The 27935-nt window shown below is 42.7% G+C and overlaps 3 protein-coding genes and 2 long non-coding RNA genes across 17 annotated transcripts; 3 read left to right on the top strand and 2 right to left on the bottom strand.

Annotated features, from left to right (window-relative positions):
* LOC8057204 lies at window positions 66-3259 on the top strand. Of its 2 annotated transcripts, none has more exons than XR_002452812.1 (4): window positions 66-402; window positions 559-661; window positions 2358-2431; window positions 2525-3259. It is a non-coding gene; the product is annotated as an uncharacterized LOC8057204 (long non-coding RNA). The 2 variants fall into 2 exon arrangements; XR_002452811.1 differs by having other exon boundaries at window positions 66-429.
* LOC110434425 (auxin-responsive protein SAUR71-like) lies at window positions 5886-22765 on the top strand. The gene is made up of 2 exons (XM_021458449.1): window positions 5886-6387; window positions 22519-22765. The coding sequence occupies exons 1-2, from the start codon at window positions 6104-6106 to the stop codon at window positions 22544-22546; spliced, it is 312 nt and encodes a 103-aa protein (XP_021314124.1). The 5' UTR covers window positions 5886-6103; the 3' UTR covers window positions 22547-22765.
* LOC110434427 lies at window positions 9326-10834 on the bottom strand. Of its 3 annotated transcripts, XR_002451929.1 has the most exons (4): window positions 10353-10834; window positions 10137-10243; window positions 9808-9891; window positions 9326-9671 (listed from the first exon to the last, which is right to left on the bottom strand). It is a non-coding gene; the product is annotated as an uncharacterized LOC110434427 (long non-coding RNA). The 3 variants fall into 3 exon arrangements; XR_002451930.1 differs by lacking the exon at window positions 9326-9671 and having other exon boundaries at window positions 9678-9891; window positions 10056-10243; XR_002451928.1 differs by lacking the exon at window positions 9326-9671 and having other exon boundaries at window positions 9678-9891.
* On the top strand, window positions 22111-22765 carry LOC8057203 (auxin-responsive protein SAUR71). The gene has a single exon (XM_002466672.2). It carries the CDS (start codon window positions 22232-22234, stop codon window positions 22544-22546), a length of 315 nt encoding a protein of 104 aa, XP_002466717.1. The 5' UTR covers window positions 22111-22231; the 3' UTR covers window positions 22547-22765.
* Window positions 24366-27439, bottom strand: LOC110433865. Of its 10 annotated transcripts, none has more exons than XR_002451320.1 (5): window positions 26770-27439; window positions 26555-26633; window positions 25492-25587; window positions 24708-24966; window positions 24366-24602 (listed from the first exon to the last, which is right to left on the bottom strand). XR_002451320.1 is itself a non-coding variant. In XM_021456805.1 (5 exons), exons 1-4 carry the CDS (start codon window positions 27133-27135, stop codon window positions 25570-25572), a joined length of 354 nt encoding a protein of 117 aa, XP_021312480.1. In that variant the 5' UTR covers window positions 27136-27423; the 3' UTR covers window positions 24366-24602; window positions 24708-25569. The 10 variants fall into 10 exon arrangements, 2 of the variants coding, with proteins under 2 accessions (XP_021312480.1, XP_021312439.1); XR_002451329.1 differs by having other exon boundaries at window positions 25484-25587; window positions 26770-27423; XM_021456805.1 differs by having other exon boundaries at window positions 24708-25587; window positions 26555-26669; window positions 26770-26974; window positions 27120-27423.

Genomic DNA, 27935 nt, shown 5'->3' with positions numbered 1-27935 from the left:
AGAGCGGAGAGCGGACGAGCCAACCAGGCCCGGCGACTCATCCAAATACTCTGGCAAAACCGGCCCATTCCTGGCTCTCTGGATTTTATTTTTTTTATTTCTACGGAACATCTCCAAACGGCGTTCCGTCCATGGCATGAGTGACACACTACACTCGGCGGTTCCGCCTCCCTCTGCTCGCCATTCGAGCGGATTCCATGGCCACAGACGACGGCGGCGCGCTGCCGCTGGTGCCGGCACCCGCTCCGGGCCAGGTCTACCTGCTCGCGTGGCGCCGCGTGTACGACCGCCTCGTGACGATGCTGCGCCAGGCGTACGCGCAGGTCGAGGACCTCTCCAATCGAGCGCGAGCACCTCATCACCGAGCTCCAGTTCCTGCAGAGCGGCCGCCGCGAGCGTGAGGTGATCTTCCAGGCCCGCCTCCAGCCGGTAGGAACGATTCCGGTCCCGGCCTGCGGGTTATTCTTCTTTGCGATTGGATTCGGGGAATGCCAGCGCTCCGCCGCCGCTGACGCGCGCTAGTTTTTTTTTTCCCCTTTCCGCCATCTCTATTTCCAGATCTGTAAGCACGAGGAGCTCCGCAAGAGAGTCGGTGAGGCTGAGACGGCGGCGCGTCTTGGCGGCAGGGAGCTTCAGATTCACTTGTACAAGAAGCTCACAGGTAAGGAAGGAGAGGAACAAGTTCCTTGGCCCCAGCTTCGACTTGATACTGGTGTGCGTTTAAGGACTTGTTGAGTTCACCCAAAAAAACAAAAATATTCTCCGTCGCATCGAATCTTCTAGCACATACGCATGGAGCATTAAATATAGATAAAAACAAAAACTAATTGTATATAGATAAAAACAAAAACTAATTGTATAGTTTGTCTGTAAATTGCGAGATGAATTTTTAAGCCTAGTTACTCCATGATTAGACAATGTTTGTCAAATAAAAACAAAAATGCTAGTGTTAAAATCCAAAAACATTTTAGATCTAAACAAGGCCTAAAATACTTGATTGATTCTCGCGGCTACCGTGTCTGCTACTGCCACGTTCTGTATAGTGAAACCTGCTTTTTGTTGAGTAATTCTTGCGTAGTAATGGAAAACTTTACCTTAACTTCGTGGGTTCCAGTTCTTATTCGTTCTCTATGATTAGGTATATACAATCTGTGCCAATTTCATTCTGCTAGAGTTTGGCCCCTCGTTGTCACCTACAGTTCTTGAGCCTACTTTTGCTGCTACTATAAGAATAAGGCCCTGTTGAGTTCCTCACCTAAAAATTTTTCATCCATCCCATCGAATCTTTGGAGACATACATGGAACATTAAATGTAGATAAAAAAATAAACTAATTACACAGTTTAGTTGAGAATCGCGAGACGAATCTTTTAAGCCTAGTTACCCTATGATTAGCCTTAAGTGCTACAGTAACCCACATATGCTAATGACAGCTTAATTATGCTTAATAAATTTGTCTTGCTGTTTCCTGACGAGCTATGTAATTTGTTTTTTATTAGTTTGTAAAAACTCCTCCCGACATCCTTCCGACACATCCGATGTGTCACCTAAAAAATTTTCATCCCCAATTTAAACAGGCCCTAAGAATGAAAAAGCTTCATCTCTATTTGTTTCTGCCATGCATTGTGTGCATTGTGTAGCTTAATTTGTGTTGTGCATTCTGTAGCTTAGAGTTGTCTCTTAACTTCTTAAGATAAGATTGCATTGTTGTAAAATAATCACCACACTAGAAGTTGACACCTTGTATGTTAACTACATCTCAAAGAAGCGGTTGGCTGAGCCAGCCCGGGTTCGAGTCACGGCACCATCTTCTTAAGACGAAAATCAGGGGACGTCTCTCCCCTTGGTCGAGTTTTTTTTTCTTTAATGTTAACTACATCTCCATGTTGCAGTTTGAGATTCCAACTGTTGTTGACTTTGCCATGTGCATTACTTTATTTGGATCTTACAGCAGCCTAGACTTGTACAACAAAATAGTTTATTTGTCAAGAACTTGAGTGTCGGTAATTTATCCCACCTAAGGCTTTGTTTGGATATTTGTCGGATTCACCTTAATCCACATGTGTTGGGGTGGGTTGGAGTGACATTTAGTTCAAGTTCCACTCTAATCCACCCCAACACATGTGGATTGATGTGAATCAGACTACATCCAAACAAGGCCTAATTGGGCTTTACAGCTGTGTCGATCCAATTTGATTTGTGCAGCATTTTTCATGTCGTTTACAGTGTCTGTTTAAAAGATGAAGTATATGTTGGCACCCTGTATGTTGAGTTGTTCACTACATCTCCATGTTGCATTATGAGATTTCAACTTATTATTTTGGAATTTAAAGTCAAAACCTTGTGTGCTCAAACCAGAACTTTCTGAGGATGATTTGGAGGTCTTCAAAAGTTGTATTTTGAATTTGGTTGCTGAAAATACTAAGCTAAAGGTAATTACAAATACATGAGTTTAGTTTGCCTGGACCATTGTGGATTTCAAAGTGTCCATCTCACCGATTTTTTACCTTCTCTCATAATGCCAGGAAAAACTGAAGAAGTTTGAAAGTCAGATGGAGATTGAGAGTTAAGCCTAAGTGCTTCTCTCTAAGTTATCTAGTTACCTGTCTATCTAGCTTCTATCTTAGCATCTAGAATATGCTTAGCATCTACTTTAGTAGTTAGAATATGCCGTGTCACCTGTGCTCCTCCCGCCAAATTTCAGTGTTCCAAGGCTAAAGACCCCAGCTCCTCCCTAAAAGGATGAAACCACTGGCAGCTGTAGCCTGATGTGCTGACAATTGAAGCTGTCCCAACACGCCCTTCACTGACATCAGGTGAGGCTAAGCTTATCAGTTACCGCTGCAGGTTTGACTCAATTGCAAAGCACGAAAGCAGCATTGTATAGTCGACTAAACTAACTGTGTTTGTAACATATTTCTTCTCTCATCTCTGTTGGAGAGCTTGCAACATATATGTTGGTCGTTGCTGGGCAACAGAGACGGAAGGTGTCCATGTGTGTTGTTTTATGTAGCTTATCACTTGCTGCTCGCTTGCCCAGCATATCTGTTGGTGTGTGTTAAGGCATGATCCCCATGGCTTTGCTGGTAGAACATACTAACACCAGAGTGTACCACCGTTGGCCTCGTGTACTGCTGGTACTGGTTGCTTCAGCCTTTCTGTACTGATCTGTTGTCTGTGAATGGATGGATGCTGAACACTTGAGTTTATAGGGCCATAAATTATTCATAAATATGAAGATGCAAAGTTAATTCTGTTAATCCCCTTGTTCCTGAAAAGCGTAAAATAACTCACGCAATGATTCAATTGCATTGGCCGATAGGCATACTTTAGGCGATTGCATTTCTATTCCTAAAATATCTAACCGGCCATAGGAGATTGTATTCAGTTCCTATATATAGGGGGTGTTTAGTTCCCATTTTTTTTAAAAAAAATATTGGGTTTTGGTCCATCATTTTGCAAAATGGAAAACACCATGCAAATTTTTTGGCAAAAAGGTAGGTATTCTCCATTTTGGATTTTGGCCTCAAGAGGCTAAAAAAATCCAAAATGAGCCTCAAGAGGCTTCATGACAACAATAAATTCTGCATTTTCGATGGAACTAAACATGACTCTGAAAATTTTGGCATTTTGCATTTTATCACTCCAAAATAGTTGGTATTTTGTATTTTGATGAATTCTATGGGAGCTAAACACCCCCATAATATCTAACCGGACACGGGCCGAGATGCCTCTAGATCTTGATCTTCTTCGCCACCACGGCCCAACACGTTCAGCAGCAGCCCAGACCAAGTTTCCGCAGACGCCGGCCGGACCGGAATACCACGTGGGCAAAGAAGATGCGGCAGGTGCTGCGAAACCGCGGGAGTAATCTGTAGCTAGCCGCCTAGCCGCCGCAGGAATTTTAGCGGCTTGCTGCCAAGGCCTTGTTTACTCAGTTTTCGGAACTGTAGCATTTTTGTTTGTTTGTGGTAAATATTATCCAATCATAGACTAACTAGAGTCAAAAGATTCGTCTCGTGATTTACAGTCAAACTGTGTGATTAGTTTTTGTTTTCGTCTATATTTAATGCTTCATGCATGTACCGCAAGATTCGATGTGACAGGGAATCTTGAAAACTTTTTGGATTTCGGGGTGAACTAAACAAGGCCCAAGACGGCAAGACCTGCCGCCGCCCCGTTTCTCTTGTTTCGTCTGTCGTTTCGTTTCTGTGGTGTGCCGTGTTTGTGGCGCTGGCGCTGCCAAGCTAGTGCCTCATCATGTGCTCCGCGCGCGCGCGTTGTCGTTGTCGTCGTCGTCGTCGTCGTCAGTCGTATCGTGTCGTCGAATAACCACCACCATATCGACTAGTGGCCTGTGTTAACCCGAGTGTGACGCTCCTGCGTTCTACGAAGCCGGCTAGCAGCTACCGGTAAACTTCTGCGACACCAGCCACCAGGTATTGAAGAACCTTTTCTTGTGTGTTAGAGTACCACGGGACACTTATCACTTCTCACTCTTGTATATTTGATTTGTGACATGAAATGGATTGATCATCCATTCATGAGCAAATAATTAATATAGCCATACGAAATATGATGATTTCACTAAGACTGGGGATGAAACGGTACATATATTTTCTGACCGTAGAATTCGTTTAGAGAGGTTCAAATCTGTCCATATCGAGTCCGAATGTTTAACATCCAATACCATATCCGTATTCGAATACTTAAATCGTATAGTTATGATGTCGACATCTAATCATATCTTATCCGACATGATTGACATTATCTGTATTTGAATCCGAATCCGAACAGAAATATGAAAACAAATATGATATCAGTGATATCCGTCCATATCCGATCCGTTTTGATCCCTAACTAAGACCTTATACAACGCAGAGTGCAAATGTCTAAAAAAATAGGATCCATTGAAGAAAAATGGTGCGGACGCTCGCATAGTTCTGAAGTCGTGCCATTTTGTATAAGGTACGGGGTAGAGTGATGATGATAGTTTCTTCGGGAGCGAGAACTTTAAGCATGGTGGGTCTGGCTTATAGAAATAAAGAAACACCAAACTAAAGACAGGACTGGACGGTGGACTCTTTCCATCTCTCACGCTTTTGTAGTCTATATTTTCCCTTTCAATATTCTAATCAATTAGCACCGACTTCTTCTCTTTGCTATCGTCACTCCTGAATTTTGTAGTGCTAGCTAGCATCATACGTATTCACTCTCTCTAATCTAGACATCACTGTGACTGTGAGATCACATTGAGCGGATCGACAGGATTATTATAACCCGTGAAACACTACGTCATCTAACATCCCAAACTATCCTGTTTATATATATATATATATATATATATATATATATATATATATATCCCTTAATAATTAACGATAAACCATTGGTTGGATATATCAGTGAGCCATTAACTCACTTATGATCGATTCGATGTGTGCCTATTTTATTTTTCATTCAATGGCTGCTCAACTGTAGTATAGACGTCAGTTCCGGATCCGTCCACAGCCGCTTATTCAACAACTAACCCTGTTCAACCATACAGCGAACCTAGCTAGCTAGCTAATTCCACGATTTCCATTTTCGGAATTGACGAGTTAACCATGAGATAGACTCCATGACCATGATGGTCGTCTGTCCAGGTCAACATTTTGGACTCGCATACAGGAGAGAGAGAGAGAGAGAGAGAGAGAGAGAGAGAGAGAGAGAGAGAGAGAGAGAGAGAGCAGATCAGAGGACCCAGACCCAGCTCGATCGGGCTCGGTCAAAAGATTAGCAAACTGCCATAAACCCCCGGCGCCCGCCGCGAAGCCGCGCGTGCTCGTCCCAGTTGCTCAAATAATTGCATCTATTCTTCCAAATCAACCCTATAAATCCTGCCCAGTTCTCGCTCTTTTTTCCGCAGCGGCTAACGACCGAGCCCACGACGAAGAAGAAGACGCGATCGCGATCCAATCATCGTCACTCGCCCAGTCGCCCTAGCTAGTTCTCCCAGCTGCTGTCCTCCAGCTAGCGCCGAGAGCTAGCGATCGATCTCGCTCGTCGTCGATTTTGGGACGGGCAAAGAAACACACTGCAACATTACATCCCGGCCGGCCGCCATGGCGTGGAAGAGGAAGAACGGCAGCGGGTCGACCGGGCGTGGGGCCGACGAGGAGGAGAAGGTCCCGAGAGGGCACGTGCCCATGGTCGCCGGCGGTGGTGGTGTCGACGACGGAGAGGAAGGCGAGCGCGTGCTGGTGCCGGTGAGGCTGCTCAGCGACCCTTCCGTCGCGGAGCTGCTGGACATGGCGGCGCAGCGGTACGGGTACGGCCAGCCGGGGGTGCTGCGGGTGCCCTGCGACGCCGGCCACTTCCGCCAGGTCCTCGACGGCGCCATGCACAGATGCGGGATCACCTCAGCTGCCTGAAATGAAATGGCTGGGGTCTGAGATGGCCATGGCGACCAACGCGCCGTCGCGCGCCCCATGAGGCGACCTAGCTATAGCTTGTACACACATAGATAATCCTAGAGATGATTTGTTCGTTCTTCAATACATTGATTCATCCATTCAATTCTCTTGATCTTGATCAGGATCGGAGTGACTCCTTAACGTACTGTAAACGCAACACAATACCACAAGTCAATCTATTAGTAGACCTCGAACAGGCCTATCATTGGCTCTTCGTCTACGTACTCCGTACTCCAAGAAAAGTACCCTTCTATTACACATAAACAACGTATAGTCCTTCCCCATGACACTGATAGTTTCTTTTCACATTGACACAAATAAAAGGAGAGGATTGACATGAACACATGTCGTCATTGTGGCAGCAATAGGATTCAGACAGCATGTCTGGATAATTAGCGTGGAAAGTGGATCAAGTAGCTAGACGATCGGTCCAATATATATATAGGAACAAATAATTGCCGACTTCATTTTTGTCCTCAACTAGCCAGCGCGCTGTGCGGCCCATATGGCGGCGCAGCCAGTCCATCGGCCCCCGGCAGCCCGGCAGCAGAGCGCCCTGATGAATCGCTCGGTGGGCCCCCTGGCAGCAGTGGCATCATGCTGGCGGCACTTGCTCCCCGTGGCGACAAACCCTCTCGTCTCCAGAGGTGGTGGTGCCCCATCGACTCACGCGAGCGGCGGCGGCGGAGCCCCTGGCCATGGCATGGAGCCCATGTTGGCTACGTCCCCCGCAGCGGTGGCCCCTGGCAGCGGCATGATCGGCGGCGAGCCTCCTCCCCGGTCACCCCTGGGCGGCGGATCTGGATCGTGCGGACGTTGGCTGTGAAGGTCCTTCCTTCTCACATCACCGACTGATCTGGCATCGTCACGGACCCTCACGGCTACATTGATGGTGGCGACTTTGACCCTCCAGCTGCGTGAAGCTGCTCTGATCCAAATCCGCTGCCTGCTGTCGTCGTGGGATTGGATTTGTACAATCCTACCGCATGAGTTGTTGGGATTTTTTATTTATTTGCCACTCTTAAGTGTGCCAACCCTGTATGTGTCAATGACATGTGGGACCATATGAGTCACTGACATGTGGGTCAGGAATGGCAAATCTGCAAGAACGCACCATAAAGATGGCATGTTGGTGGCAAATAACTAAAAAGCCCGAGTTGTTGCGCCCACCGGTGCAGGCATTGGCAGTGAGCTGATTCAATTATCTTTGGATATTTATTACTGATGATTTGATTTCGGCATGTGAGTATTACATTGGTATACTTTTTTGTAAAGACTAGTAGACATGCACGTGCGACACGCACGTGTGAAACCAAAATATAGATAAGAAAATATTTTGGACTGATACTCAGCCTTTTCAAGTGAGGAAATAAATTATTTTTGCTGATAATAAATAAAACTACCTTTTAGTACATGTTTAGTATATTTTCTCTTTGGTTTTGATGGAGGTGAGTCTTGATATAAAATCTTTTGATCCTCCCAATCAGTTTCACCATTAGGATTGAATATAGGATATGCTAATGGATCATAACATCCATGGTATGGCCTTATGTAATGAGGTTGATTTTCTTTACCATAAATAACTATGCTTCGCTCAAATCTTTGTTGTGGGTCATTTCCATCAAACCATATAGCAGCCACTTGTTGCATTGCAGGTGCATTATATCTTCTTTGGTCAACCAAAATACTTGTATTTAACTTAATAGCGTAGCAATCCAAGTTGGTAAGAGTGCCAAGCTAGACTCTTAAATGCTTGAACATAAGGATTGTGTTGCATGATGTTCAATATATTGCAGATCACATTAGCGTCAAGGTGTGGTGATCTTTTCATCCTATGATGCATAGTCTCATCTGTATCATAAATGTATAACTGCATGTGACGTGGTCCCTTACACTACAGGAATCTGGATGTTCGCCGACAGCCCAGGCGTTTGCCGACAGCCAGGATCTGGGCTGTCGGCGAACCATCTGTTTGCCGACAGCCGAAGACCGCTGTCGGCAAAGTCCTGTTTGAGTGGATACTAATCTTTTTCTCTCCTTTTGTAGGAGGAGGACCTGTGGGGGGTACTCGGTGACGAGCAAAGTACCTTTGCCTCCATCTTCTCGACTAGGACGCATGTTAGACCCTTTTGCCCTCATGTTGGACTTGTAGGACTTGTTGGACATGTATGTTGGACATGTATGCACTTGTTACGCGACGTTATGTGTATTTCAGACATGTATCGATGGATTTGATGATGTTCATGTGTGGATTCATGTTGAGATCGAATCTGATGATGAAATGCGGTTTATATGCTATATTGTTATTATAAACGTGATCTGTGGTATATATATATGCTATAAATGTGATTCGAATGCAATGAAACAGCAAAAAAAAAATCCCAGCTTTGCCGACAGCTTTGACCATAGCTGTCGGCAAAGCTGTGTATTTTTTGCCGACAGCAGATGTTTGCCGACAGCCTTGGTAGGGACTTTGCCGACAGCCCTGTTTACCTGGCTGTCGGCACAAAATTGGACTTTGCCGACAGCTATCTTGGCCTGGCTGTCGGCAAACCCTCACTTTGCCAACAGCCCTGGCTGTCGGCAAACCTGGCTTTGCCAACAGCCCTGGCTGTCGGCGATGCCGTTCACTTCGCCGACAGACCACGTGGCTGTCGGCGAAAGGACGCCGACAGCGCCCTAATTGCTGTCGGCAAAGTCCTGTTTGCCGACAGAATTTTTTCCGACAGGGGTTTGCCGACAGGAATAGGGAAATCCTGTCGGCAAACTCTTCGCCGACTGTTAAAGGGGCTTCGCCGACAGCTTTCAGCTGTCGGCAAACCCGCGAATTCCTGTAGTGTTAACACCAGGTATAAGCTGATCCAATCTGTGATATATTTGGCCATGAGCTTTGAATGTATATATACCAGTACCCTTTGATGTTGCCAAACTACGATCAATGGAAACCCCCATGCTAGTGAAAGAAAAGTGTGAATTGAAATAACGAATGTTCTTTCTGAAATACTTTGCATCCCTATCAGTCTGACTTGTGAACAATCTACGGAGCTCCTTAGGGACCTCTGGTATAAATATATTAACACGTCCATTCCGACAACAAAATGCAGGACCTTCACCCTCAACACATGATGGTTCTTAGGAAGATCCTCATACACAAAGTTATAAGGATCATGACCATTTATTCTTGTTGAAGGTTCTATAGAAAAATCATATTGGAAATCTGCAATTAAAAATTAATTAAATAAAAAATAACATAGCAAAAATGTCGTCACAAACTCACCATTATCATTAAACATTCTTGCCTCACAATCCTCATAGATGTAAATAACATAGCAAAAATGTCATCACAAGCTCACCTTTATCATTAAACATTCTTGCTTCACAATCCTCGTAGATGTCAGGGCCTTCTTCATTTGGGTTTTGTTGATCTAAATCATTTTCTAATGAAAAAAATATTAAACTGTTACACATTGAACATGCAATGTACTTTTAGGATTTCTAATTATACATGTTTTCTAACACCTAAAAAGATAGAATTAACATTAGTACCATACGTGACATGTTTGACACTACATTTAAATAGTTAAAAAAATTAGTAACATACTTGAGTTATTTAGAGTTGATGCGTATTTCTTGGACTTGGCAACAACACTCAACCTGGCTCGATAATTTCGTTGATACTCACGTTTTTAGCAAGGACCTCATCCTTCTGAGTACCAGGCATTGTATGTCTATACTTCTCATTGGCCATTTGCTTTCCACAAGTGTTTTTGTTTTCACAAGTGCCTTTATCTGAAAGACTCAAAAATAATTTAAACTCTTATCTTTGCTAAAATGAACAATGCGAACAACTGAAAGTGGTGAATACACAAACAATGGACAGAAAAACCAAAGCAAATACCTATATTATTTTCTTGTGAAGCCATGACTTGTTTCCGCTTATAAGAGTTGCCTTTTTCATCCATTCTAGTATATTTGATTCCAGATGATGCAATCAATTTTGATGCATCAGGCTCGGTCTTTTGACAAGCTTGACGACCTCGTTGGTATTCACGGTTTTTGGCCCGAATTTCCTCCTTCTTAATATTAGGCAATAAATGCACCATACCGTTCTCGTTCATACTCATTTTTTTTGGTTCGAGCTCTCTCATTTTGAGCTGTGATTTGAGATGATGCAATCAATTTTGTTGCATAAGCATCAGCCTTCTGACGAGCCCGCCAACTACGTTGATACTCACGATTTTTGGCACGAATTTCTTCCTTCTTATCGCTATACACTGTCGAAAACCTTTTTCGTTTATGTTCACAATTTTTGGCTCTAGCTTCCTCATTGATAGGCAGGACTTCTTTATCCTGTTCATTCATTCTTCCAATCTATGTCTCAGATTGTGCCTGCAGAAGAGTGTTAAATCAAACCTGTATTCTTTTTGCCTGATTACATATTTAGAGAAGGAGGATGATAATATTACGACAGTGTGAAATGCACTCCAAATTTAGCAAAATCGAGGCCAAATCTGGATAGGGAGACCATGCATGATTGCCACATCTAATTAACAAGCTAGACAGCTAGCCGAGAGGACTTATATATGGGGCTGCGCAGGGGAAGAATCTGCAGTATAGCACTGGACCAGATGTTAATTCGTGGAGCGCCAAGGAGAGGGCCACGCTTCTCCATGGCCACACATACCTCGTTCAGTGCCTACTATATGTGCTGCTAAATTGTTTTTATATTATTCGCTAGTTGCATTGCATGAATTGGTGGAGAGGCCTCTAGCTTAGTATAGTGTAAAAGATGCAGGCAAGCATACGACGCCTGCACACACATACCTGTGGCCGAACGGGGAGCACGCGGGTTCGTGGAGCCTGATGAACGTCGCCGTCGCTGGGAGGTTGTCGCGGGGTTTCTGCCTCGGCGTCGTCGCGGCAGCGTGTACAGCCCCGTCCAGGACCGCTCGAGGTGCCTGTGGCCGAACAGGAAGCACGTGGGTTCGCGGAGCCTGACGAACGCCGCTGTCGCTGGGAGGTTGTCGCGGGGCCGTAGCAGTTGAGGCGAGGCGTCGCAATGGATCCAGGCGTCACGATGGATCCACGGCTGGGTGGTTCCGTTGTCTGTTGCTTGCAAGTTTCGCGGGGCCGGAGTGCCAGGCCGGCCGCCGGTGACTGCTAGGCGCTGGCCAGCAAGGAACAACGATGCGAACCCACCCGCGATGAAGTTTGGCTGTTTGCAGGAGATTTCGCGGGTACGAAGCGACGCGAAGAAGTGCAGACTCGAGGAAGAGGACGCGGGTATGCGGGTGGGTAAGGAAAAGTGCCGGTGTCAAAAATTCTGGTGCGGAGTCGCCAATTTGCCCAGAAACACGCATTTCTAGAGTAAGGAAACGTTGTGAGCTTATATTTAACCAAATCCACACCTAATCAGGCGCGTTAAAATAATATCTAAAGGAAGAGATCGTATGTGGGTAGACTGCTTTTAGGTAACAAGTGTTTTCCATTTTGTTCGCTCCTTTATAGTATAGAAAAGTATATACATATACTCCATTCTCAAAAAGTATACATGTATATTTTATTCTCAAAAATAGTATTAATACAAACTCGTTGTTTTGTATACCTCCATACTTACGTAAATGTATACACATATACTCTGATAGTAGGGTCCAACTGCATTTGTACTATAGCGTACGTCTGCATACTCCATTCCAAATATTATGTACACTGCCACACATTCGGGCATTAGCACCGGTCGGGAAGGGTCTGTTGCTCCGGTTCCCGAGCTGGTGCTGCCCTTCCGGGACTAAAGGCCCACCCTTTAGTCCCGGTTCGGGTAACCGGGGCTAAAGCCCCCCCTTTAACACCGGTTGGTAATAGGTCCTGCCAGAGCTGCCACATTGCAGGACCCTTTAACACCGGTTGGTATTACCAACCAGTGTTAAAGGGTTTCTTATTTTTGGTTCACTTCTTTAGTTTTGTTTATTGTTTGTATACAATATATAATAAAATGTTTTTCAATACATGTTTTTGCTGATACAATAATATATTTATATTACACGCATATTAAGCATATATAAATGAAAATTATAGGCTTAGCTTAATAATTAAGCTTTGCCTATAATAAAATGAATAGGCCACATCAAAAATTAAATAGATATATAAAAAGCTTTATATATATATATATAGTTTTATATGTACAAAATTCGTAACACATATATACATAGAGTTTTTTCTCCCAATGTCTACAAACGATACAAATGATCATCGTTGTTTGGAATAAGAGTTTCGTTGCCGTTGAAGCGAAACTCGCCGTTTAGATTGATCACTTGCTCGCGGAGAAATCCTGCTATCGTCTCTTGGATAGTTTTGATTTGGTCTTGTTGTAGGACCTTTTCCCTCAACCATTCCGTCTTTAATTTGAAATAAATAAAAAAGGTATTAGTTATCTAAGTTATTCAATATAATTCAGGAGATAATGAAAAGAGACATGTAACGTATTCTGAGCGTCTCTGTGGGTGTTTGATTGACTTGTGCCATCATGAATTTGCACACGTAATATGCACATAGATTGTTCCCCTCTTCTTGTCTTAAACACCACTGTACGATATATATATATATATATATATATATATATATATATATATATATATATATATATATATATATATATATATATATATATATATTCACGACCACGACAATAAGAAGGCTAAAAGTTAGCGAAAGTTTGTTAGCTAGTAGAACTTACTTGTGGATGTATTATGTTAAGCGGCGCTTTACATCCACTGAGATGTTCAAGGTCAATGAATCTTTCCCAAACCCTATACACAACCATTGTGGATCGTGAACTAATAATTACAGAGTCATATTATGATATTTTTGTAGCTGAGATCGACATTACGTACCTTTGAATAATGTTTACCATTTGTTGATAATTTTCTTGTGGTTTTCTCATTGAGTCAAAGATTATCAACCGGATCTTGGGAATTTCAATGACCATGAGTATCCAGTGAAAGCTGTTTACACACACATATATATAGTCAGTCCTATAATGTAAAATAAAATATGCATGCATTTAATAACTATATAACTCACTCGAAGTTGAAGGGAAAGAGTATTTTTTGTTTTTCTTTTTGGTTCACAAAGAACCTCATAAGATTGGTGCAGATTTCTGTCTCATGATCTGCTGTCCACACTGCCTGCGGAGCCTTGAAAACAATATAAGGGTCAACGAACCCAATACTATTGTCATTTCTCATTCTGAGCTCTCTCATTTGGTGCCTGCATATATACATACAAATCCTAAGTGTGTAAGGATTATATACATGTCATTAAAGAAGTTAGAAGTATAATAAAAAGAAAAAAAATACTTACAGACAAAAGCAGCTGACAAGAGATTTGTCGAGAGCGTCGAGGTGACATAATTGGTGCACTTCTTCGAACTGCACGTATATGAGGTCATCTCCACGGAAGTAGTGATGTTGTCTAATACGAACAAAAATCCAATTGTCTCCCCTTTTAGACGCCTCAATGCACCATTTTTTTATTGCAAACATTTGTGTGCCGAGCTCGTGTAAACGCTTAGGGTCGAATAGACTCCTGTCCGGTTCATATCTTGCCCTCCATTGATCAACTACCTCGGCTTTTTCAAATGTTTGGCATCCAAGAATGGCGGCAATTTCTTCCATATTTAAACCGCTCTGTCCAAAGTAACGCTCAAGCAAGTCTAGCTCAGACAACGCTAAGGATTTCTTTGACATCAAGTCTTCATTTGAGCCGTATTGACTTGGCACAATCAAAGGGGGCACCGGTTTTGATACTTCTCCGAGCTGTGGGACCCCCTTTCCTACTCTCTTCTTAGGCTGTGAAGACTTGACCAGAGACCGCTCATAGTCTGAAAGTGTTGGCTTTTTCTGAGCTTGGCGTTGCTTCTTTTGATGGTCCGCCACCTTCTGCCTCAGTTCCGATGGCTTTACATAAAAGTACAGCTTTTCTGGGTTAAGCCGTTTTTTCCTATCCTCCTTCAATTTATCAAAAAATTGTTTGACCTCACCTTTGGATGTAGCAATTACCTCCTCTTCACTCTTTTCATAAGATAATTTTTCTGGCGTCTTAGCTCTCTTTGCTGAGGCAGCCTTCTTTGGAGGTGGGACCGCTGACTTCGGTCGTTCTTGGGCGGACCGCTTATGATTACCTCGCTTCGGAGGCGAGGGGACCGACCGTGCACTCTTTGGAGAGGGCGGTGCAGGCGGTGGAGGTGGTGGGGCCGATCTTTTCGGCGTTGGAGAACGCGGTGGAGGAGTTGGACACCTCGGTTCAGGAGGTGGAGACCGTAGTGGAGGCGGTGGCGGGGTCGGTGTGGCTGCCGCAGGTGTTGGAGGAGATCCAGTATTGTCACCGCCCGCAGCACTATGATGCGCTGGGGAGAGAACTGGACTTAGGTTGGAGGAGTCCCTGCAAAGAAAACAATTACAAGTTTTGTGAGCAAACTTTTTTTAATTTCAATACATAATAAATAATATAAGAAGTAAAATCACACACAAACCTATGTTGAGGAATAATTATGAAGCACTTGCGCCAACAAATAAATGTCTTCTCAGCTTCACCTAAGGTCTTCTCTCCGTCTCCCCCTTCTATGTCTAGAGGCACATTGCCACAACCTTTCTCAACCCTATCAACCGAAACGCTAGCATATCCACTAGGTACTGGTCGACTATGGATTCTTGGAGTTCTCGTTCGGTCGATAGGGTTGACAATAGTGATAGCCACCTTTTTTGTTGCATTCACATCTGGTACATGCAGCTCACAGGTAGTAAAAGCCTATGTGACATCATCCACAGGGAAGTGTAGCTTCGTGTCATCCTGAATGGTTGGTACTTCCGTGAATGCGCAGCTGCTTTTCAACTGGCCTGGGGGGCTAACGTTGACCTCAGGCTGTGATGTACCTTGCCCTTTCGTCATTTGACTAAGTGCTGCTTGCGCTTGCCTTTGAATCTCCGCCTGCATCCATTCTTCATGAGCTTTCTCGCGCTCTTCTGACTGCAGAACAAAAGCTTCCACGCGGCGGATAGTTGCATTTGAGAAAGTTTTGGAAAGGTGTAGTTGAAAATCCACAATTGACACATATAGTTTCATATAGTTTGTGTGAGATTCAAGAATTGGTGGGTATTGTTAACTTAAACTTTCTCAAATAGAAAAGTTGTGTATATAAAAAGTATAGATCTTGATGATATCTAACAACTTGGTGTTCAAAATTTTTTCATTTTAAGTAATTTAGTTTGTCATTTGACCAAGTTTGACTAAACCCCGTCTTGGATTTTAAAGAAATGTGATTAGGATTGGCTCAAAATTATCCAAATGTAAAAATGGACAATATATAAAATGTAGATCTTGATGATCTCTAACAACTTTATATTCAAACTTTTTTAATTTGAAGTCATCAAATGGGCCATTTGATCAAGTTTGACCAAAGTCAAAGCATTGGGCTTTACAAGAACACCCTTTGACCGAACCCTACATGGTCCCAAATGGAAAAGTCATTAACACAAAGTTTGTTACACTCACGTTCTACATTTTGTCTAATGGTCAACTTTCCATTTGGAAAAGTTTGAACCACTGAATTTTGAATTTTCAGAGAATTCATAGCCACGCAACGGTTTCGGAACCCTAGATTGTCTCGAATGGAAAAGTCATGAATACCAATATTGTTCCACTCATCAAAATATACATTTCATATATATACCATTTTTGTATTTGACAAAGTTTTGGGAAGGTGTAGTTAAAAATCCACAATTGACACATATAGTCATGACAATTTTTGCATTTGATGATCTCTAAAAATTGGAAAAGTCATGAATACAAAGTTTGTTACACACATCAAAATTCACAATTCTCAAATATAGTTTCATACAAAGTCAAGCCGACACAACAGTGAACTTCTTCTTGACGTATGCCCTTGGTTATGATCCTGTCGTAACCATGGAGTATCCTCATTGTTTAACAGAATGCTTGGGTCTTTGTTGACTATGAAGGGCGGAATTCGATCATCCCTTTCGTAATCGCCTGACATGTCTGACTTGTCCTCAATTTCGACAATGTTTCTTTTCCCAGAAAGGACAATGTGGCGCTTTGGCTCATTGATGATTGAGTGGTCATCATTTTTTCCTCTCTTTGGTTTCGTAGACATATCTTTGACATAGAACACCTGACTCACGTCTGCAGCAAGGACGAATGGTTCGTCTTTGAACCCACTATTGTTAAGGTGCACGGTTGTCATCCCATACTCCTTGTCGACTGTTACCCCACCTCCGGTCATCTTCACCCATTGGCACCGGAACAAAGGAACTTTAAAATTAGCTACATAGACTAGTTCCTATATGTCTTCTATGCGTCAATAATATGTTTGTCTGTTCCCATTTGGATCCGTGGCATCCACGCGTACACCACTATTTTGGTTGGTGCTCCTTTTATCTTGGCCAACTGTGTAAAATATGTTACCATTTATCTCGTACCCTTTGTACGTAAGGACATGCCATGATGGTTGCCTGACCAACAAATAAAGCTGCTCATCAATGTTTTCATCACCTTGACATTTTTTGCGCAACCAATCGTCAAAAGTTTCCATGTGCTGACGCATTATCCAAGCTTCATTCTTCCCGGGCCACTGGGACCGTAGGAAATCTTTGTGTACCTCAACATATGGTTCCACCAATGAGGAGTTCTGGAGAACTGTGTAGTGTGCTTTATTGAAGTAATCGTCTCCCGTACCAATATATGTTTTCTTCCCAAGTGTTCCCTTTCCGCTGAGTCTACCCTCGTGTCGAGATTCAGGAATGCCAATTGGGTCAAGGTCTGGAATAAAGTCAACACAGAACTCTATGACCTCCTCTGTTCCGTAGCCCTTGGCAATGCTTCCTTCTGGCCGGGAACGACTATTGACGACTATGGTCCTCTAGCATGCGCTCGAACTTGGCTTTCTCTTTATCACTTTCACATTCTCTTTGTGCATCACGGATGGCATCACCAAAAGCATCATCGCCCTGATCATCTTTTGCTGCTACTTCTTCTTCATTATCTCCCCCCATTGCAACATCATTGAAGCCACCGTACTGAGCAATAATATTGGCATGGTCCAATTCTTCTTCTTCTTCTTCTTCTTCACCTTCATCCATTATAATCCCGCTTTCTCCATGTTTGGTCCAACAAATATAGTTTGGTACGAAACCAGACTTTAATAAGTGTGAATGAAGAGTTCTTGAGTTAGAATATTCCGTCAAATTCTTGCACACGGCACATGGACAGCACATGAAACCGTCCCTCTTATTTGTCTCGGCCACACTTAAGAAATAGTGTACGCCATTAATGAACTCTTCGGAGCGCCGATCGGCATTATACATCCAATTACGTGTTACCATCTGCATTAAATATAACATATATATTATGAAAACCATGCACACATATAGTTTCTCATCTTATTGCACAACATACATAGTTGATTAATTCAAGAAACCTTAGCTACAACAAATACAATTGCAACTAGCACTAAAAAAACCAAAACTAAAATACACTTAAGCAACATAATTAGTTCGCGTCCGATCCTAACTATAATAGATAGATCATTCGCTTGATCAACATGATTGAACTCCTTTCGTCGGCTCACTGCCTCACCACCTTCAGCCTCAACCACCTGTGCAAAAGATTTCTTAATGTGTTCAATGTATTCTTCCTCCCAGTACCAACCTGTACATCCGCCGGTACCGTCCCACTGAAATTAAAAGAGAGAATCAAAAGTTTAATTAATACCATTTAAAAAAATATGCACATATATAAGCAAATGTCTGGAAATAACTCACATTACGATCCGGACACTTGTAGAATATACGACCCTTGTTTACTCCCTCTTTCGACACTTTGTACTCCATCAAAATCTTCTGCCCACACTTGCCACAAGTAATGAGAGGGAGTTCCGGACGGTATCGCTTTTGAACCCGTTGAGAGACCGAAGACCCGATCACGGTTACCATCTACTATCCATACTCAATTTTTAAACAATTATAAATTCCACATTTACTAGTAAACATGTATGATACAATGGACATTATGTAGTAATAAAAATAAATCAAGTGATATTAACAAACCAATTAATTTGAACTATCCTACTTTCTAAGATCATAAAAAGATACTATAATTCATTCTTGTAAACTACATTAATACTAGGTCAACCATGAAATATGATATATATATGGATACTAATTCATGTGAATGATTCAAAATAACAAAGTAGATTTGAGCTAAAAAATGATGGGAACATCACAAGCCAAAAACAACATGAAAAAAACAAGAAAGGCTGAAGTTAGTCACCTCCAAGCACGAAGAGACGATGACGGAGTCGAAGAAGATCAACGATGGGCGTTGGAGATGAAGAACAAATGAAGAACAAGCAAGAAGAAGCTCCAAGAACAATAATGGTGCTCTCGGTTTCAAATGGGCAGAGGGGAGGAGGGAGCCGGCCTATAAACCGGACCTTTAGCACCGGTTCAGAGTAAAAACCGGTGCTAAAGGGTCACCCTTTAGCACCGGTTTGTGTGTTACAAACCGGTGCTAAAGGCTTTGCCTCGGCCCGTGGCACTGGACGGTGCTAAAGGGAACCCTTTAGCACCGGTTTGTAACACGAACCGGTGCTAAAGGGTCCCTGCCCCGACAGCACCTGTCAGTAGCCGTTGGGCAGGACCCTTTACCACCGGTTCGTGTTACGAACCGGTGTTAAAGGGGCCTTTAACCCCGGACCGCAAAAAGGCCGAGGTTTTTGGCCATTTTGGGCATCGACCAATGCCTCATTCTGTAGTAGTGGTATAAATACTCTATTATCAAACTTCATTTAAAATAGTATGTATAAATATTGTTCTAAAAAGTATGTATAAATACTATTCTGAAAATATATACTTTAATTCATGAGTATGTACTCATACTTCAATTATAATATGCGTACGATCAAAAAGTATCCCTAACTTACTCATGTCAAACAAGATATATGTATATGTGCTGCGTAGTACAGATACTTTAACGGAACAAGATATATGTGGCACACTACTATACATACTTTCACGTCAATCGTGGTGATATCACATGAGAATATATTATTTATTGCTTTATTTAATAAATCAATCTGTTTGTTGCATGCGCCACTTCTTACCTGATCCACTTGATTATTCATTAACCCAATAGAGTAGCTCGCGGACTGACTGGCTGGAACCTCACGTGCATACTAATAATCTTTATTTGTCTAATAATAATATGATAATAAATATGACTAATTCTTATTGAAAGTTTGCTAATTTTGTTATGCCTTTATTTATTTATTTTTTGATTGGTGTTATGCCTTTATTTTGAGATAGAGGAGGGAGTACAAAGGTAGAATGATATTTTTTTTAAACGACGGCCGCAGTATATATCCAAGAGAGGGAGGTAAATCAATTACGTCTGCTTTGAAATGGGGACACACACGTACCGGAGTGTACCGGAGACGCCAAAACGTGTGTCTAGGCTCTACTCCAAGCTCCATGGCAAGTTGGATGCGAAGGGACGGACGGGGCGGCGTACACGTAGGCGGCGTGCGTACGCGTACGTAAACGACCCGCACGTGAGCGTGGTCCGCGTTTGAATGAAGACGAAATCACAGTTAGACTTCAAATAACAATATAAGAATATAAAAATAAACACGAGACTACGGATGTGACTTTGAGGTCAAATAGTAGCTCTATCTGACGCCTAGGGCCTTGTTTAGTTCACTCCAAAATCCAAAATCCAAAATCTTTTCAAGATTCTTCGTCACATCGAATCTTGCGGCACATGCATGAAACATTAAACATAGACGAAAATAAAAACTAATTGCACAGTTTATTTGTAAATCACGAGATAAATCTTTTAAGCCTAGTTACTCTATGATCGGATAATGTTCGTCAAATAAAAACGAAAGTGTTACAGTTGCGAAAACTGAAAAGTTTTCGGAACTAAACAAGACATAGGTTGTAGCCGCATTGAGCATAGGTTTTCAGGGTATTCCATTATTTGGATGGGGCATTTCTTTTACACCAATTTGAGCATAATATAAGTTTATCTTCCCTTTTCTTATCAAATCAAATACACCAAATAAAAAGCATACGGTAACCTCAATATACTTTTTTTTTTGCCTCGTGTTCTTCCACTTTGTAGTGTATATTGACCAAGAAATTGATCCAAACTAAGTTTTCCCAAAAGCATCAGTTCTGGTGGTATTACCACCACGCTTTACAAAAAGTGTCTCAGATAACATTGGATAATTGGAACTGTGAGCACGTTCCTCCCATTCCGTTGAACATGCATGTTTCAGTCTCCATGTCATTAAGTGGGTATCACACCTGCAGATCGCACGACCAAATCTATCTAGTAGAAAGTAAGAACCGCGGTCACGATTCACGTACAATTAATGCATACAGTTATTAGTTCATACTACAATACACGCACGTTCCTTGATCCCTGCATGCATCATATCATGTTGAACACGTTTCAATCTCCATGTCATTTTAGTTTGGTCATCTCTCATACGCACCACACACCTGATCGCGGATCGATCACATGAAACTAAAAAAACGGTCACGATGCACAGTCGTCGCGGTTCCTGTTTGAGTCCATTCATGGCGCGCCGTGTGTCCCAAAGAAATAAATGCGAGGCCCCGCAAAACTTCAACTTGAGAGCATGGATGGCAGCAAAGTCACCGCCCGGCCAGCGGCACGTGCACGATCCAAACCCATCTTTTTCCCTGGACTGGAAAGTCTGGGGCTTCGTGCATGGAGCATTAAATAAAAACAAACTTAAAAATTAATTATACATTTTACCTAAAATTTATGAGGTAAATTTTTTGAGCCTAGTTACTCTGTGATTGGATAATGTACGTCAAATAAAAACGAAAGTGCTACAGTAACCAAAAAAATCAAAATTTTGTGAACTAAACAAGGCCAGTTCCGAAAAAAATTCAGATTTCGGGACCGTAGCATTTTCGTTTTTATTTAACAATATTATCTAATTATAGACCAACTAGTTTCAAAAGATTCATCTCGTGATTTACAGGCAAACTGTGCAATTAAATTTTATTTTCGTCTATATCTAATGCTTCATGCATTCACTTTAAGATTTAATGTGACGAAAAATCTTAAAAAAAAATAGTTTCCAGAGCGAACTAAAAAGGCCTGCCTGAAATAATCAGCGGCTGTCGACTTTTTATACAGGACCCTGGCCGGGGCCACGCCAGGAATTTGCCCCAGAAAAGTCATGTCTTGTGATTTGTCGTGTATTGAATGACTTGCAGATTCGACGACGAAGCTAACACGCTCTTGGTCGGAACGGATGCGCCGCCCGCCAAGGAAGGTGCCTGGCATCTGGCTCGCGTTCCAGTTGCTCAAACCGTAGTCGTCGTCCAGGTCCAGCCCGCCAAAAAAATATTCAATCTCTTCTCCAGGACAACGACCGGCCCCGTGTGTTGCGTGGACGCCAGCGACGTCGTGGTCAGTTCGTCGATCTCACTCGTCGTCCTCGCGTCAAACAAACCTGTCACGCGATCCGTCCGGCCCCCGGCCCCCCAATCCCCACCACCCGACCACCCTATAAATTCGTCCCTCCTACGTCTTCCCCGCAGCTGACGACGACCGGATCGATCGACCCAGCGCGCGCATGAACGAACGAATAACAAGCGTAAGCGATCGAACACCGACTTGAATCGCAAGCTCGATCGCAGTCGCAGTCGCAGCGGCAGCGGCATGGTGTCCTGGAAGAGAAAGTGCGGCGGCGGCGGGGAGTCGCCCGCCCGGGGCGCCGGCGAGGAGAAGGCCGTCCCGAGAGGGCACGTCCCGATGCTGCTCGCCGGCGGCGCGAACGGGGAGGAAGGCGAGCGGGTGCTGGTGCCGGTGCGGCTGCTCAGCGACCCTTCCGTCGCGGAGCTGCTGGAGATGGCGGCGCAGCGGTACGGGTACGGCCAGCCGGGGGTGCTGCGGGTGCCCTGCGACGCCGGCCACTTCCGCCAGGTCCTCGACGGCGCCATGCACAGATGCGGCGGCATCAGCTCGTCAGCCTGAAACGAGATGGCTGGCTGGCTGGCTGTGGCTGCCCATGACCATGATGACGACGACAACGCGCCCCATGAGGGGACTTAGCTAGTAATGCAGAGCAGCTTCAGTTTATTATCTGTATGTAGTACTAGTACATAGATATTTGAAATTAGTTTGTTCTTTCTTAGGTCGATTAAATTCTTTGATGAACATATAAATATATACGACGATCGATGGTTATAATTTTGAACATATAAATTAAATTCTTTGTGGACCGTTGTATGCGTTGAAGAAGGGCCCCGGCCTCTAGCTAGCCCATTGGACTTGGCGCACTCCTAAGAAATGGATAGCACCATGGACTGACTGCAACGTGGTACAACGGAATACACTGTTGTTGTGCTCTTTTCGGATCCAAATGCAAAAGATAATTAAATAAAGTGTCAAACCCTTTGCGAATTGCGACACCATTTCTGTCGAGCCATCTTCGAACCTCGACCTATCACCGAGAAATGAGGATCTCAGGGGAAGTTGTTAAAGTTTAATCGGTACTGTAGCATTTTTATTTTATTTAACAATCAGTGTTCAATGATAGACTAATTAGGCTTAAACGATTCGTTTCGCAAATTATTCTCTAACTATATACAAATTCATAAATATATGTAATAGTTTATATATGTGTCCAAACATTCGATCTGATAGATGGTAAAGTTTAATTGGTTCAACCAAATTGTGCCTAATTTAAGGTGGTGCAGTTCAAAACCATGCAAGGTTGTTATACTAATGTGTTGGGCAATATGGATGTCCACGAATGATATAATTTTTAAAGTGATTCAACCTTCTCTTGATGGCGCCAAAGCAATCTTCAGTTCAGAGCTTCTTTTGCTTAAGGATAGAGTAAAGAGGGGGATCAGCGCTCAGTTTTCTCAATGGATCAATTCCATCTTGTAATTCTTGCCTCTTCCTTTTCTTGTTGTATGCTGTTTTTTGTTTCTTTTTTTATACACTGATTTTCTTTCGTTTCAAACTGACGCCTTGTTTAGTTCCCCAAAAATTTTGCAAAATTTTTCAGATTCCCCGTCACATCGATTCTTTAGACGTATGCATGAAGTATTGAATATAGATAAAAATAAAAACTAATTACACAGTTTGGTCGAAATTGACGAGACGAATCTTTTGAGCCTAGTTAATCCATAATTGGACAATATTTTTCAAATACAAACGAAAGTGCTACTATTCCTATTTTGCAAAAAATTTTGAAAGTAAACAAGGCCTGAAACTCTTTATAACTTTGGCCTTGTTTAGTTCCAAAAAATTTTGCAAAATTTTTCAGATTCTCCGTCACATCGAATCTTTAGACGTATGTATGGAATATTAAATATAGATAAAAATAAAAACTAATTGCACAGTCTGGTCGAAATTGATGAGACGAATCTTTTGAGCCTAGTTAGTCTATAATTGGACAATATTTGTCAAATACAAACGAAAGTGCTACTATTTCTATTTTGCAAAAAAATTTGGAAGTAAATAAGACCTTGTAAAAAAAATTGAAAGTAAACAAGGCCTTTTTGTCCTCCAAGCAATAAATTTTATCTGTAGAGCAGTAGAGGCCCCGGCCCCTCCAGTTCCTTCAAAAAGGCGCAGCTGCCACAGCAGACGCAGAAAGAGACGGTCTTAGTGCAGATGTGCCGTTGTCTCACAGGCGGCAGGCCATATCTGTGTGTTTCATCATGTGCTGCGACGACCCAAGAGCGATGGCCAAACGAAGACCCTCATCATTTGCATCAGACTAGAACATCAAGCGCCCTTCGGGCGCCCTACAATGAAGTGAAGAATAAAAAATATCCTATGATTGAAGATACTAATCAATATCATTGCCACTATCACCATATTACAAATTTTGAAGCATCCACATATAGTAAGATTTAAATAGTCACTGCAATTGTCATATTTTTTTATTCAGCATAAATTACATAACCATTTATTACACTTAGGTTTGGGATCCTTCTTGTAACATCATCCTTAGATCAAGATCTTTAAAAGCTAGGATATCTTCCACCAAGTGTCGTAGCTTATTTTATTCAACCTACATAAAAAGGCAGCACCAAGGAATCAGAATATGAACTATGTACCGGTAACTGATTCAAGTGAAATACTCAAATTCTATGCAAATTTATGGTGTAAAGCTTACATCAATACTTGTACATGCTGAGCTGATTCTACCATAAGATGGAATCACCAAGCTGATTGTACCATGCCTAGTAAGATGTAATCTCAGGTGCCTACTGCACAATCATTTGTCATCTCACTAATAAGCAATAGGTAGTGCACAAAAATGAGCTTACAAAGGGTGTTTTCAACCAAAGAGCCATTCAGATACAGTAGTAAAAATATTTCTAAGCGTAGCCAGGGTGTTTTGAAGATGACTACGGATGAGGGGCAGTGAGGCACTGTAAAACAGAAGAATGTTGTAGCTCAAATATAAGGAAAAATATGAACAATATCAGTCACAAACCAACCAAAAGTAAGCTAAATGCAGGAAAAAGTTATGGGAAACACAACTCGTGTTGTTTTAAAATAAGAAATAGTAATCTCATGCAAAAGTTACTCATAAGAACAAAGTGATACACATAAACCTGGTTAAATGTACTCACGCATTTCTAAGCTAGGACTCTTACGGTTTTGGCATCATTGTTATATATAGGAACCTTATAGGCTTGGCATCCACGACGAAACTGACAGGTTGCCAGAATAGCGAGAGCTGAGTCCCTAGCGTCGAGGTAGCTCATGGGAAGACCTTAGTAAGTAGCTCATGGCAAAAGTTCATATATATATTTATTGAAAACAAAATAATCTCTGATGTGCGAAGTAAACTTTAACTCCATTTCCCTTAGCAAACTGAGTTCCTATTGCTAATGTATACATAGCAGATTTCTTTAGAATGCAGCAACAACCAGAAGACAGAACCTAGAAACCTTGTAGTGGCAGACATATCCTGGATAGTAAGCTTAGAGCAATGGCCAAAGACAATCAATCCTTCCTTGCAGTGTTTTTCAGTGATGAGTACTGACCTGATAAAGCAGGAAAGCCAAGACAATGTGTCGTTAATCAGAAGGCACAGATAGGTAAAAATCATATCCACTAACGACCTCACTCATGTACTAAGTTTCTTACAGCCTCAGGGTCATGTGAAGTACATACAATCATTCAAAGTGACTTCAATTTTTGACAGTAATAGTTACCTACCATTTTATCCTAAACAGAGGACATATCCTTTGCAGCATTTTTAATTGGCAATTAGCAATGATAAAAGCCTGCTACTCGACCTCTATGGCTAACTTTGCTAAAAATGAACCGCATTTCTGGAACTCATCAGGTAACCACACAACCAACCAAGAAATGAAACATATGGTTTGGAGAACAATGTGCAGATGCAGATATCTATCTAGGATATAATGCACAAACTATATATGTGAATACTGTGAGGTATTAGAACTGAGGTTAGGGTACTACTACTATCTTTTGATGATTGTTCCAATTTTACATCTAATAATATATTTACCATAAGTCATTTTCTTTCTAGCGGCAGCTGAGGGGATTGGCTAAAAAGCTTCTAGTTGGTGCTACATGCTGAATGAATTGTGCTTGTATAACATATATTGGCCAAGAACTCAGCTTGGTGTGTTGAATGTTGTGTGCACAGTCCATGATTATTCGATGAGCCTTTTAAGTAAACTGAATCTGAGCATTTTCTATAGTCATGAGTCATAACCAGTTCATGGTAATGATGTTACTAATTGGATAAAGAAAGAGAAAAAAAAAGCTGGAGGTGCTTGCTTCCACGGCCTCTTGACCTTGAGGTTTTTATTCATTAGGTGATTAACATGCACATACACATATATGTATATTGTAACAGATGAAACAAATCAAGATTAAATGCGCACCATCTAATCATCAGCCAATAAATTCAATCAGAATCCAAGAAGCTATGGAAAAAATTTAGGAATGGATCGCATTACTCTGTACATAACTACATACCCTCTTGTCCTCGGAGTGCAGCCCCCATTGTCCATCATCATCCAGTAGGTATTCCTCATCCTCTAGGTTGTCACCGACACTGAGCAACAAAAGACGGCATCTTGAGCGCAATGGCCTGAAGAGTCACAAGCAAATAAGCAAAAAGAACGACCTTGGTTGGATGGCATCCCTGTGAAGGTTGCTATCTACCTTGGCTCTCCTGGCTACTGGTGTACCTGCCTAGTAGAAGACATGGGGGAGTCGGAGACAAGGGGCACGACTGGAAGTCCCCACCGTTTGGATTCGATGGCGCTAGAAATAGGTATTGCTTCTTCTTATTAGAGCCCAGGCAAGCAATGTCGGACCATCTGGATCCGCTTGTCTCCTTCTTAGATGGACTATCTGTGCTGCCGTCCTGCTTGCTGCTGCTCCGTCGATGGCCTGTAGATGCCACACTGCTGTATACTGAAGGCATCTAAACCACTGCTAGGATGGCTAGATCCATACGAATGGATCTGAGCTAGGATGGGCCCTCGCAGAAGCCACTGGAGATAAACGCAAACTTGACAACAGAGGAGGGCAGCACCTAGTGGATCCACCATGTGAACTCGACGCCAGCTTCAGGAGGAGATGCGGCTAGGTCCATCATAGGGAGTGGAGAAGCAGTATGGTGGCGGATGGCGCAATGGCCAATGTTGCAGCTCTCGCTTCCCCCACCTGGCTGCTTGCGGCGAGCTCGTGCGGTACTCCGTGCTCCAGCGACGGCGGCGAGCACCGAGCAAGGAGGCGCGCGCAGCAAGCACTGTGGTAGTGTGGTGTGGCCTGCGGCGGCGGCAGGGAGAGAAAGAGGAGAGAGGAGACGGGGCATTGTGCTAGGGTTGGATACGCTGCTGTCCACAAAACTGCAAGGGGAGTTTTGTAAAGCGGTGAATTTATTGAATTTTTCGTTCTTCGTGTTGAAATAAAATTTACATAAAGGCCTCGTACATAAAATATCCAAACGTGATCGCGTTTACAGATGACATGCTGGATGGCGGGTTGATTATCTAAAAACCAAAGGGTCTTTTTGGTAAAGTTACAAAGACATGTGTCACCACGTAGAGAGGCCACCAATGCTCCAATTTCTCTGGATGTAGCAAAGTGGAGTGACTTTTAATCACTCTGGATTCGAAGTGGCAATGCGCAAACCACTATTTTGAAAACAGTGCATAGGAGTTTCATGGGATGAAACTGTGTCTACTCCCATGAAACTCTTATCATCTCTTTCTTCATTAATATAGTGCCACATCAGCATATTTAATGTGTATGAAACTCTAATGAAACCCCATTGAGACTGGCAGTTCTTGTTGTCAGCCACGGTGAATTGCATAGGACAGAGGGAGGAAGTTGGCCGTGTTTCTTC

This window comes from Sorghum bicolor, chromosome 1, assembly GCF_000003195.3.
Source record: "Sorghum bicolor cultivar BTx623 chromosome 1, Sorghum_bicolor_NCBIv3, whole genome shotgun sequence".
In the NCBI taxonomy this organism is placed as follows: domain Eukaryota; kingdom Viridiplantae; phylum Streptophyta; class Magnoliopsida; order Poales; family Poaceae; genus Sorghum; species Sorghum bicolor.
This window is presented reverse-complemented; position numbering and strand designations above follow the sequence as displayed.